At 42.8% G+C, this 12,551-nt stretch overlaps 1 protein-coding gene across 7 annotated transcripts in view; it reads left to right on the top strand.

The window, feature by feature from the left end:
- The window catches only part of ZNF280D (zinc finger protein 280D), a 181,449-nt gene that overhangs the window by 121,893 nt on the left and 47,005 nt on the right, over positions 1-12,551 (top strand). For all 7 annotated transcript variants that reach the window (XM_056572395.1, XM_056572389.1, XM_056572394.1 and 4 more), the window contains one exon: positions 8,442-8,665. In XM_056572395.1, the coding sequence (XP_056428370.1) occupies positions 8,442-8,665 (224 nt within the window). The remainder of the gene's footprint in view (positions 1-8,441; positions 8,666-12,551) is intronic.

Here is a 12,551-nt window from a genome sequence, read left to right as displayed (position 1 = left end):
GTCTCCCCGCTACCCCCCTTGTCTCCCGCCCGGGCTCCTCGTACGGTCTCCCCGCTACCCCCCCCCCCTGGTCTCCCGCCCGCGCCGCTCAGCTCCCGCTGCTACAAGACTACAACTCCCAGCGTGTCCTCACTGTAAGGCCATGCTGGGACTTGTAGTCTTGCAACAGCAGACAGATGGAAGTTGTGTGGCGCTGGCAGGTGAGAGGGGGGGATGTAAATCACTGTAGTGTCCCGGTAGCGCAGTGAGGGTAGCGGGGAGAAAGTATGTCGGAGCCCGGGCGGCAGTAGCTTTTCCTGCTCCATGTTGGAGCTGGAGTAAATTTAGTAAATTTTTATGGCCTTTGCGACAGTTTATTGCGCAACTGCGACTGTCTCAGTTAATAAATTCCTGACCACTGCAAGTCAAAACTGAAAACTTGCGTAAATTAAGCGGGAAATTTTTTTTTGACTTTCTAGCTCTTGCTAGGGAAAGTCGCACAATTTATAGGGTAGGCGCAATTGCGACAATTTTGCGCCAAAAATAGTCAGAAAAAAATGACTAAACCCCTTAGTAAATGCCCCCCATTGACCTTAATGATTGGGCATTTACAACACTGCAGGTATTATACATACTGATTTATTAAATCAGTTTTTATTTTGTACATTATTATGGGAACAGCCATCTTGTCTGAGCCGTTTAAAACAGCATTTAGAGATACACTTTACAGTAAATCCCATTGACATAGGCAACAATATACAGGATCTGTCTCATTCTTACAAATGAGAAAGGTTACTGGGCATACTCTGACCTTTGAAGAGGTTATTCCACAGGGAGGGAAAGGCTGAGATCTGAGCTTTATCTATTGATTTCTTTATCTACTGGTGTCACTTTACACTGTAATGCTGTACAGATCACTTTCCAGCAGCCTTCTCATTATGATCACAGACAAAACGGAAGTCTCAGCTTACTGTTAGCTCTAGTGGCCAGACTGAAAACTGAAAGATTTTAGAATATTTTAAAATACAGATAATAAAATAGAATATAAGAAAACAGATGACCAGAATATTTATAAAATGTGTAATAAGACTGTTAGTTTTACACAGAATCTACGTGAAAGGCTTATGAAATTTGCTTCCCAATGTTTTCAATGAAATCTGCCTTGTGGGGAAACAAGTAGTTCAAATGAATAACCCCTTTGAATGCGTTTAATCTACAACATTGTAAGTAAAAATCCATGGTGGAAATCTATGGCAAAGCCCATGATTTCTGCGACAAAATTCTGCTGCAGTTTAGAAATTTCACATACTGACTTATGACCTATGACATTGTCACATTTCAAAACACTGAGCTCTGCAGTGCAACACATGCTACTACCAGTGTTCACAAGATGATCTTCTGTTTAAATCAAGTTTTTAGTATGATTTTATTTATTTTTTTCCATTTTGCTATCTATATTTTAACATTTTACTGAAATCTAAAATTTTTCAGTCTGGCAATTAAGCCTAATAATTAGCTGACACTCCATCAGTTTTTTTTTTACCATAGGCAGGATTACATTTAAAAGGTAACACCTGCATATAGATAATAGTCCTTAAAGGGGTACTCCGCCCCTGGCATCTTATCCCCCTATCCAAAGGATAGGAGATAAGATGTCAGATCACTGCGGTCCCGCTGCTGGGGACCCCGGGGATCGCCGCTGCGGCACACCGCTATCATTACTGCACAGAGCGAGTACGCTCTGTGCACAATGACGAGTGATACAGGGGACGAAGCAGCGTGATATCATGGCTCCGCCCCCTCATGACATCACGGCCCGTCCCCTTAATGCAAGTCTATGGCAGGGGGCGTGACTACCACCACGCCCCCTCCCATAGACTTGTATTGACGGGGGCGGGCCGTGACGTCATGAGGGGCGGAGCCGTGACGTAACGATCACCCGGCCCCTGTATTGCCCGTCATTACGTGCAGAGCGAACTCGCTCTGCGCAGTAATGATAGCGGGGTGCCGCAGTGGAGATCCCCGGGGTCCCCAGCAGCGGGACCCCGGCGATCTGACATCTTATCCCCTATCCTTTGGATAGGGGACAAGATGTCTAGGGGCAGAGTACCCCTTTAAGGGTATTCACAATAGGTGATGGTGAGAGCTTTGCACAGATAACAGTGCATGCCTAAAATGCATATACTTACACTGCATTTATACACATTGGTGGGGCATTCATCAATATGTGTCTATTGTAGACACAGTTCTACCCCTTTACACTGCTTGTCTATTGTACACTCTTACTCGGAATTTACTAAGGCTGTACACTCCTTTGATAAATCTTGTGCAAATATAGAAACGCCCCCCCCCCCCCCCCCCCCCTCGCTCTACCGTACACTCCTTCTCTACCTCACAGGAAAAGTGGACATAGGGATTTTGTTCTATTGCTGTGAGGCCAGGATTCCATTGAGGTTTTTTGTCTATCAGCAAAAATGCCAGAAAAACTGTCCCAGCTTTTTCCTGCGTTTTGTCAGTTTTTCTTGCGTTTTTTTTCTTGCATTTTTGCTGGTGTGTGGAAACAAAAAAATTTACTAAACTTTTTGTTGTTTTTTTTCTTTGAAATTTAGATGAAATTTAGATTACGTGAATGCAGAGGACTATGTCAGATTTTGTGGATTGCGACGATGAACAGCTTTTTTTATTTTAAATGTCAATAAAAGGGTTAACGATGGCTGTGGTGGGAGTGTTTTTTTTTAAATAAATTGTGTTTTTTTTATAATTGTATTTTTAGGCTTAGTAGTGGAAGGCGTCTTGTAGACAGAATCTATTACTAGGCCGGGGCTTAGCGTTATCCCCCAAAACAGCTAGCTCTAACCCCCAAATATTACCCACCGCCACAGGGGTTCCGGGAAGAGCTGGTACCAACAGGCCCGGAGCATCAAAAATGGCACTTCTGGGCCTAGGCGGTAACAGGCTAGCGTTATTTAGGCTGGGGAGGGCCAGTAACAATGGTCCTCGCTCACCCTGGTAACGTCAGGCTGTTGCTGCTTGGTTGGTATCTGGCTGATAACTGAAAAAATTAGGGAACCGCACACTTTTTTTTATTTATTTATAAATAAATAAAAACTCAGAGTTCCCCCTATTTTCAGTATCAGCCAGATACCAACCAAGCAGCAACAGCCTGATGGTGCCAGGGTGGGCGAGGACCATTGTTACTCTCCCTCCCCAGCCTAAATAACACCAGCCTGTTAGCACCTAGGCCCAGGAGCGCCATATTTGATGCTCCAGGCCTGTTGGTACCGGCTCTTCCCGGCACCCCTGTGCTGGTGGGTACCTAGGTAATAATTGGAGGTTAGCGCTAGCTGATTTTGGGGCTAACGCTAAGCCCTGGCTTAGTAATGGATTCCGTCTATATGACAGCTTCCTCTACTAACCCTGAAAATTCAATTATAAAAAACAAGACACATTGAAAAAAAAATGTTATTTAAAAAAAAAAACTCCCCCACAGCCCTAATTAACCATTATATTGAAATAAAAAAACCGCTGGTCATCGTCGCAGTCCACCGAATCTGACGTAGTCCTACGCATTCATGTATCTGACATGAGAAGAAAAGGAAAACAAGAAATATGGGTTAGTACATTTTTTTTTTTGCTCTCCCCTTGGAAGAGTGCACATAATGCAGCATGTTCCTAAACAGAGAGCCTCCAATTGTTGCTAAACTACAACTCCCATCATGGGGGCTGTAGTCAAGCAACAGCTTGAGTCTCCCTGTTTGGGAACACACTGCAAGAAAGGCTTTGTTCCCATTATACAAAACGCATAATGTGAACAGAGATCTGTCCCTCTGCCCTTGGACTACTACTCCTATCATGGGAAAGAGTCTGTCCCATGATGGGAGTAGTTGTAGTACCTCAGCGCTGCTGAGGGATGGCACTTGCATATCCCCCGGCTGCGGGACTTTTAGGACTTCTACTCCCATCATGGACAGGCTGCCCATTATGGGAGTTATAGTCCAGGGGTTGAGGTGCAGATCACACAGGGTCATTCTGCAGAGACCCGCTGTGATCCGCATTTTAGTAAACAAGCCGGCGGTAAATGCGTCTACACTGCGCACCCCGCCAGCTTCTATATACAGCTGTAATAATTCATAATCCCCGCCGCCGGGAGAGGGGAGCTCTGATTGGTCAATAGTTATCCACCAATCAGTGCTCCCGTGTTCCGGCAGAGGATTATGAATTATGGCTCTATGGTACATCCGAAGGGTGACATTGTTAGAAAATGTTCAACCAAAAGAAATGCACAAAATATCATTGCGCAAGATTTTGCGTGAGAAAATACACTTAAATATGCTCTATATAGATTGATGAATCCCCCCATTGTGTATGCTTATACCACACAAACTGTATTTATCGGTGTATAACACACACTTTTTAAACTAAAATATCAAGGTAAAACCCTACCTGCGTGTTTTACGCCGATAAATGCTAGTCCTGTCCCGCCAGTTGCTGATGGTCACTGCTTTAAAGTGGCTGCAGCCGGACTGCAGATCTTGAACAAGCAACCAGTTACCAGCAGCATCTGCTGGCACTGACGAGTGACTTCCCTGATGGCATGCAGAGAATGTCACTTGTCAGTGCTTAGTCTGCCCAAGATGCCACCTGAGCCTGCCGGAGCGTGCAGGCTGGGTAAGGGGAGAAAAAAAAAGGGGGAGGTGGGGGAAAAGATGTGGTACACGGGGAATCAGTGAGGGAAAAGATGTGTGGCACAGGGGAAATCAGTGAGGGGTAAACGTGTGGCACAGGGGAAATCATTGTGGTAAAAGATGTGTGGCATGGGGGGGATCATTGAGGGGAAAGATGTGTGGCACAGGGGGATCAATGAGGGGAAAGATGTGTGGCAAACGGGGAATCAATGAGGGGAATGATATGTGGCATAGGGGAAATCATTGAGGGGAAAGGTTTGTAGCACAGAAGGGGGGGGGGATCAGTGAGGTGGAAGATGTGTGGCACAGAGGGAATCAGTGAGGGGGAAGATGTATGGCATAGGAGGAATCAGTGAGGAGGAAGATGTATGGCATAAGGGGAATCAGTGAGGAGGAAGATGTATGGCATAGGGGGAATCGGTGAGGGGAAAGATGGCACAGGAGGGGGTGGGGGGGGAATCAGTGAGGTGGAAGATGCGTGGCACAGGGGTAATCGGTGAGGTGGAAGATGTATGGCTTAGGAGGAATCATTGAGGAAGAAGATGTATGGTGTGAGGGGAAAGATTTGTGGCACAGAAGGGGGGTTCAGTGAGGTGTAAGATGTGTTGCACAGGTGAAATCAGTGAGGGGAATTGTGTGGCACGGGAAATCATTTATGAGAAACAATCCGTAGAAAAGAGAAAAGAAAACCAGGGCAACTCACCAAATACGCAAACTTCAAGCTTCTTTATTGATCCATGAAGGGTATAAACAGTGCAAGACACGGGTGGACAAACAAAAGGGGGACGTTCGTTCGGGGCTACGGTGCCGTTTCGCAAGATATGCTTCAACTGGCCCACCTGGGGCCAGTTGAAGCATATCTTGCGAAACGGCACCGTAGCCCCGAACGAACGTCCCCCTGTTGTTTGTCCACCCGTGTCTTGCACTGTTTATACCCTTCATGGATCAATAAAGAAGCTTGAAGTTTGCGTATTTGGTGAGTTGCCCTGGTTTTCTTTTCTCTTTTCTACGGATTGTTTGCATTGGACTTTGCTATTACCAGTGAGCACCATCAGACGTGGTTGAGCCAGCAGAGGCATTGGATGTCAGGTGCTTACAATTAAGGAAGCAGTGCCGAGTTTGTTCTTTTCTACTATTTAATATCATTTATGAGAAAGATTTGTGGCATTGGGGTGTGGGGATCAGTGTGGGAGAAGATGTGGCATAGAGGGGGGGGGATCATTGAGGGGGAACAATGGCATGTGTACTTTTAATCAATTTTAACGACCACGGACTTAATGTGCGTCCTGGTGCGGTGGTACTTAGCGCACCAGGACATACATTTATGTCCTGTACATAACCGCGAGCATCGCAGCCAGGAATGATTGCGCGGATGTCTGCCATTAACCCCTCAGATTCCGTGATCAATACAGATCACGGCATGTGCGGCAGCGCAGCTACATTTTATGCTGATCTGATCGCCCGCGGCACGGACGCAGGGATCAGATCAGCTAACTTGGCAGATGGAGGTCCCCTCACCTGCCTCCGCGGCCTTCCCGGCTTCTTCTGCTCTGGTCTGAGATCAAGCAGACCAGAGCAGAAGATACACATAGCACTGAGCATAGCACTGAACAGTATCAGCAATCAACTGATTGGTGTAAATAGTCCCCTATGGGGACTAAAGTGTAAAAAAAAGAAAAAAAAAAAAACCCCCCCCCCAATAAAAATTTAAAATGTCCCCTTTTTCCCATTTTACCCCCCCCCCCAAAAAAAATTTATAAACCTATTTGGTATCGTGCACAAATGTCCGAAGTATTAGAATATAATGTTAATGATCCGTACGGTACGTAAAAAAAATCCCAAATTGCTGCATTTTTTTCACATTTTATTTAAAAAAATTATTTAGTTTTATATACACATGTATCAATAAAATTTACAGATCACTGTGCATAAAATGAGTCCTCATACCACCGCTTATACGGATAAATTAAAAAGTTATAGGTCATCAAGAGGGATTTCTAACGTACTAATTTGGTTAAAAAAAGTTTGCGATTTTATTTTTTTCAAGCGCAACAAAAATAGAAAAGTATGTAATTATGGGCATCATTTTGATCGTATTGACCCACAGAATAAAGGACACTTGTCATTTTTTACCGTAAATTGTATGGCGTGAAAACGAAACCTTTTAAAATATGCAAAATTGCGGTTTTCTTTTTAATTTCCCCACACAAATAGTATTATTTTGGTTGCGCCATGCATTTTATGTTAAAATGAGTGATGTTGTTACAAAGGACAACTGGTTGTGCAAAAAACAAGCCCTCATACTAGTCTGTGGATGAAAATATAAAGGAGTTATGATTTTTAGAAGGCAAGGAGGAAAAAATTTTAAAGCAATAATAAAATTGGCCTTGTCCTTAAGGTCAAAATGGGCTTGGTCCTTAAGGGGTTAAATGAAGTTTCGTGTTATATGCTGATAAATAGGGGATATACCAGACTGTACACACACACATTTACAGATACACACACTGAATGTATGCACACCAACATAATGGCCCTGATTTTACCAACATAATGGCCCTGGCAGAAAAAGGAGATTTTGCCCATAGCAACCAATCACAGCTCAGCTCTCACTTTACCAGAGCTCGTTAAGATATGAAAGCGGAGCTGTGATTGGTTGCTGTGAAAACAAATTCTCCAGTTTTTCTCTAACACTGATAAATGAGGGCTGTGTGTGTGTGTGTGTGTGTGTGTGTCTATATACATAAACATATACACACACAGAAGTGGTGAAAACATGCATACATATGACACTGCAATGGCCCCTTTTACTGGCCCTTAGTATTTTCTGCAGCTGTTGGTGTGGGACAGTAGTGGGGGAGGAGTAGTCTGTGGTAGCAGCCTGCAGGCTGCATACACCGCTGGGAGCATAGTATGGAGAGGTGCAAGAGTGACGGGGTCTACACTGAACAGCCAAGGGGTCATCAGCACAGAGTCCAGATCTGTATACTCATTTTGTTGTAAGTAGTACCTCCTGAATGAGATGCAGAGGACACCAGAGAGGATGTTACTACTGTATAGATCAGTAGCTGATCTGCAATCAGCACCTCACCTCCACCATAGGCTAAAGATCCAAAATGATACGTTATGGCCGGAAGGTCTAAATGAGACGTTTGAGAAAGATTGTGTGTTTTACTCGGTTCTGCAAATATATAACTATGTATATTTACGATATGTACAACTTTCGGTTTTAGGTAAAAAAAAAAAGCCTTTTCTATGGAGAACTGGAATTGTTTATTGATTTATGGAGATTTGTGATTGTTTTTTTTTTTGGTGTATTTTATCTGTGCAACACTATGGATATCTTTTAGTGTGTTAGTTGCGTTATGTCACTTCCAGTAGGAGGTACCTTGTAATTGTATTTCTAGAAATCTGTACCTTTTGGTAGTCACGCCTGATGAAAAAGTCGGTATGAATTTGAAACTTGTTACGTGTTTGCACTTTGTACTTTGCTACTTGCACAATGAACTTACTGAAGAGGAAATATCCTGTAGATTGTTCCTTCGGGTGGTAGCGCGATCATACTCCCGTTTTCCTGCACTCTCCACTGAACACTTTTCTAAAATTAAAATGGCAGGGCAGGAGGAAATTTCCAGTAACCAAATGAAGGAAGCAGCACTATATATTTGTTTAAATGTTGTATTTTGTCACTCTTATTTGCTCTTCTGCATCCAGAATAAAAATGAAAGCAAATTTAGAATTTATTTCTGATCTAATCTTGAATTCTTTTTTGTATTACAGTATTGCTGTCCAGAGAAAATGCATATATTTTTTTCTTGTGGAGTAACAAACTCTACACCAATAAACACAGAGGATGATAATGAAAAAGGAAAGTTGATCATGCTAGTTAGCGACTTTTATTATGGACGTTATACCGGAGATTTGCAGTTGATGCATCAAGAAGAGAAGACTCACAATACATTCAAGTGTTTCAGCTGTCAAAAAGTTCTCAGGAACAATATAAAGTAAGTGAATAATTTCAGAGGCCTGCTGCCGCATCATGAACTTCTATGATATTTATTATCTTTGCTGTCAAAAGATCAAGTTCAGAGTGCACAGTTATTGTAGGTGCCTGATCTTTTATAAGACTATTCCACTATGCATCAGTGTCTGAATGTATCTTTGCTGTATATTCCTACGGGATAGTTTGCGTGCAATGTACCTATGCAAGTTTTTCGCTGGTGAATGCTAATCTCTTTTTAAACAATGCACACACAATACTGATGGAATTAGTGCAGTGTTTCCCAACCAGGGTGCCTCCAGATGATGCAAAACTACAACTCCCAGCATGCCTGGACAGCCTTTGGCACTTTATGGTAAAATTTACATATCTTTATCTGTTTAAAACCATACCCATCTTTACATGTTTGTGTGTTACTTTACTACTTTTTAAAAAGTAAAAACATTTTGTTAGAGTTGAGCGGGCTTACAGTAAATTGATTTATAACAAACCTCGCAGCTCAGTTATTGATGACTTTAGTCTGCATAAATTAGTTCAGCTTTCCAAGTACTCGAGTTGCATGGAAAAGCGGAATACAGTACTTGGAGACCTAAGACTGTCATACCGGACTTTTCCAGGCAACCGGAGCATTGGAAAGCTGAACTAATATATGCAGTCTAAAGTAATCAATGGCAAACCACGAGGTTCGTTACGAAGCAATTTACTGTAAGTTTGCTCAACTCTGATAAGGAGTATTCGTAATATTTCTGATGCTGACTCCTAGACATTCTTATTTTTCCATATACAGGGCTGCTTGAGGTCTAATTTTTGTGCAGTGATTTTTAGTTGTTGGTGCCACTTTTAGCATATGTATGACTTTTTGATCAATTTTTATTCCATTTTTTTCTGTGATGTGACCAAAAATCTATAATTTTACATTATAGTACCTGACTAAACTTTTAATATATTGTTCCTTATGTAATTCTAAGATACTTTGCTATTTACTTGCTGTTAAAATTCTCAACCTTTATATGTTTTTAATGTGATTGAAAAAACAGCAACTAGGTGGCTCTGTTCTATTCCCCCTGCACAGAAAATCTTTTTAAGGGCAGGAGGGGTATTAGGAGTAATTAGGGAATATAATCTTAGTTAGTTTAGAAAAAATGGTTTGATCAAGGGTACTCTTTAACATCTTGGGGACGCAGGGCGGACCTGTACGCCCCGCTCCTGCGATAAAATGCGGGGTCATGCGGTGACCCTGCATCATATCGGGTCGGTCCCAGTGGCTAATAGAGGTCATGTGCTCTATTAATCCTTTAGATGCTGCGATCAAATTGATTGCCGCGTCTAAAGTAAAAAAAAAAAAAAAAAAAAGGCATTCCCGGCAGCTCAGTCGGGCTGATCGGGACCACCACGGTGAAACCGCGGTGTCCTGATGAGCTGTTTGGACACGAGGAGGGTCCTTACCTGCCTCCTCGTTGTCCGATCGCCAAATGACTGTTCTGTGCCTAAGATCCAGGCAGGAGCAGTCGAGCGCCAAAAACACTGATCAATGCTATGCTATGGCATAGCATTGATCAGTGTCTGCAATCAGACGATGATTTAACCCCTTCCCTAATAAATGTTTGAATCATCCCTCCTTTTCCCATAAAAAAACAAAAAACTATGTAAGTAAAAATAAATATAAACATCTGTGATATCGCCATGTGCGTAAATGTCCGAACTTTTAAAATATAATGTTAAACTGTACGGTCAGTGGCGTACACGTAAAAAATTCCAAAGTCCAAAATAGCGTATTTTATACCATAAAAATTTTTTATAAAAAGCTATCAAAAAGTCAGATCAAAACAAAAATGGTACCGATAACTTCAGATCTCGACACAAAAAATGAGCCCTCATACATCCCGTAAGCGGAAAAAAAGTTATAATGGTCATAAGAGGGCATTTTTAAACGTATTAATTTTCGTGCATGTAGTTATGATTTTTTCCAGAAGTACGACAAAATCAAACCTACCGTATATACTCGAGTATAAGCCGACCCGAATATAAGCTGAGGCCCCTAATTTCACCCCAAAAACCCAGGAAAAGTTATTCTCTCGACTAAGCCTAGGGTGAGAAATACATCATCCCCCTCATGTAATCATCCAGACCCCCATCATCATCCCCCCCTTCATCATCACCGCCTGTCATCATCCAGACCTCCATCATTAACACCCCCGTCATCATCACCCTGTCATTTTCACCCCTGTTATCATCACCCTGTCATCATCTCCCCTCCCCCCCCCCCCATCATCACCGCCTGTCAAACAGTGGTCTTCCACTTGCGGACCTCCAGATGTTGCAAAACTACAACTCCCAGCATGCCCGGACAGCGGCTGGGAGTTGTGGTTTTGAAACATCTGGAGGTCCGCAGGTTGAAGATCACTGCGGCCTTCGTCATCATCCAGACCCCCCTTAGTTTTCCCCTCGGTGGGAAGGAAGGGTGAGCTGGTCCGGGCCATCTATGCTGCAGTTACCGTCCGGTAGGGGGAAGGTTAGTCGTTCCGGGCTTTCCATTTTCTCCGGGAGGCCCTCTTCTCCGCCCCTGGCTAGTGACGTTGCCTTGACTACGACGCACAGGGACGTTCATGCGCAGGGACGTCTGTTGCACACGGACGTCCCTGTGCGTTATCGTCAAGGCAACGTCACTAGGCCGGGGCCTGCCCGGAGCGGAGAAGAGGGCCTCCCGGTGAAAATGGAAAGCCCGGAACGACTAACCCTCCCCACCGGACAGTCCCTGCAGCATAGATGGCCCGGACCAGCTCACCCTTCCCACCGAGGGGAGGTGAGTAGAAAACTAAAGGGGGGTCTGGATGATGACTAAGGCCGCAGTGGTCTTCAACCTGCAGACCTCCAGATGTCTCAAAACTACAACTCCCAGATGCTCTCTGCTGACATCTCTGTCCATTTTAGGAACTGTCCAGAGCAGCATATGTTTTCTATGGGGATTTTCTCCTACTCTGGACAGTTCTTAAAATGGACAGAGGTGTCAGCAGAGAGCACTGTGGTCATGTCAGCAGAGAGCTCTGTTTTCCAAAAAGAAAAGAATTTCCTCTGTAATATTTAGCAGCTAATAAGTATTGAAAGGATTAAGATTTTTTAATAGAAGTAATTTACTAATCTGTTTAACTTTCTGGCACCAGTTGATGACAAAAAAAAGTTTTCCACCAGAGTACCCCTTTAACCCCCTTAACCTCTTAAGGACCCGGCCATTTTTTGAAAATCTGACCACTGTCACTTTAAACATTAATAACTCTGGAATGCTTTTAGTTATCATTCTGATTCCTAGATAGTTTTTTCGTGACATATTCTACTTTAACATAGTGGTAAAAATTTTTTGTAACTTGCATCCTTTCTTGGTGAAAAATCCCACAATTTTATGAAAAATGTAGCATTTTTCTAACTTTGAAGCTCTCTGCTTGTAAGGAAAATGGATATTCCAAATAATTTTGTTTTCATTCACATATACAATATGTCTACTTTATGTTTGCATCATAAAATTGACAAGTTTTTACTTTTGGAAGACACCAGAGGGCTTCAAAGTTCAGCAGCAATTTTCCAATTTTTCACAAAATTTCCAAACTTACTATTTTTCAGGGACCAGTTCAGGTTTGAAGTGAATTTGAAGGGTCTTCATCTTAGAAATACCCCATAAATTACCCCATTATAAAAACTGCACCCCCCCAAAGTATTCAAAATGACATTCAGACAGCGTTTTAACCCTTTAGGTGTTTCACAGGAATAGCAGCAAAGTGAAGGAGAAAATTCACAATCTTCATTTTTTACACTCGCATGTTCTTGTAGACCCAATTTTTTAATTTTTACAAGGGGTAACAGGAGAAAATGTATGCTTATATTTGTAGCCCAATTTC

Source organism: Hyla sarda, chromosome 4 (assembly GCF_029499605.1).
Source record: "Hyla sarda isolate aHylSar1 chromosome 4, aHylSar1.hap1, whole genome shotgun sequence".
NCBI lineage: Eukaryota > Metazoa > Chordata > Amphibia > Anura > Hylidae > Hyla > Hyla sarda.
Note: the sequence above shows the minus strand (reverse complement) of the source record. Positions and strands in the feature narration are given on the sequence as shown.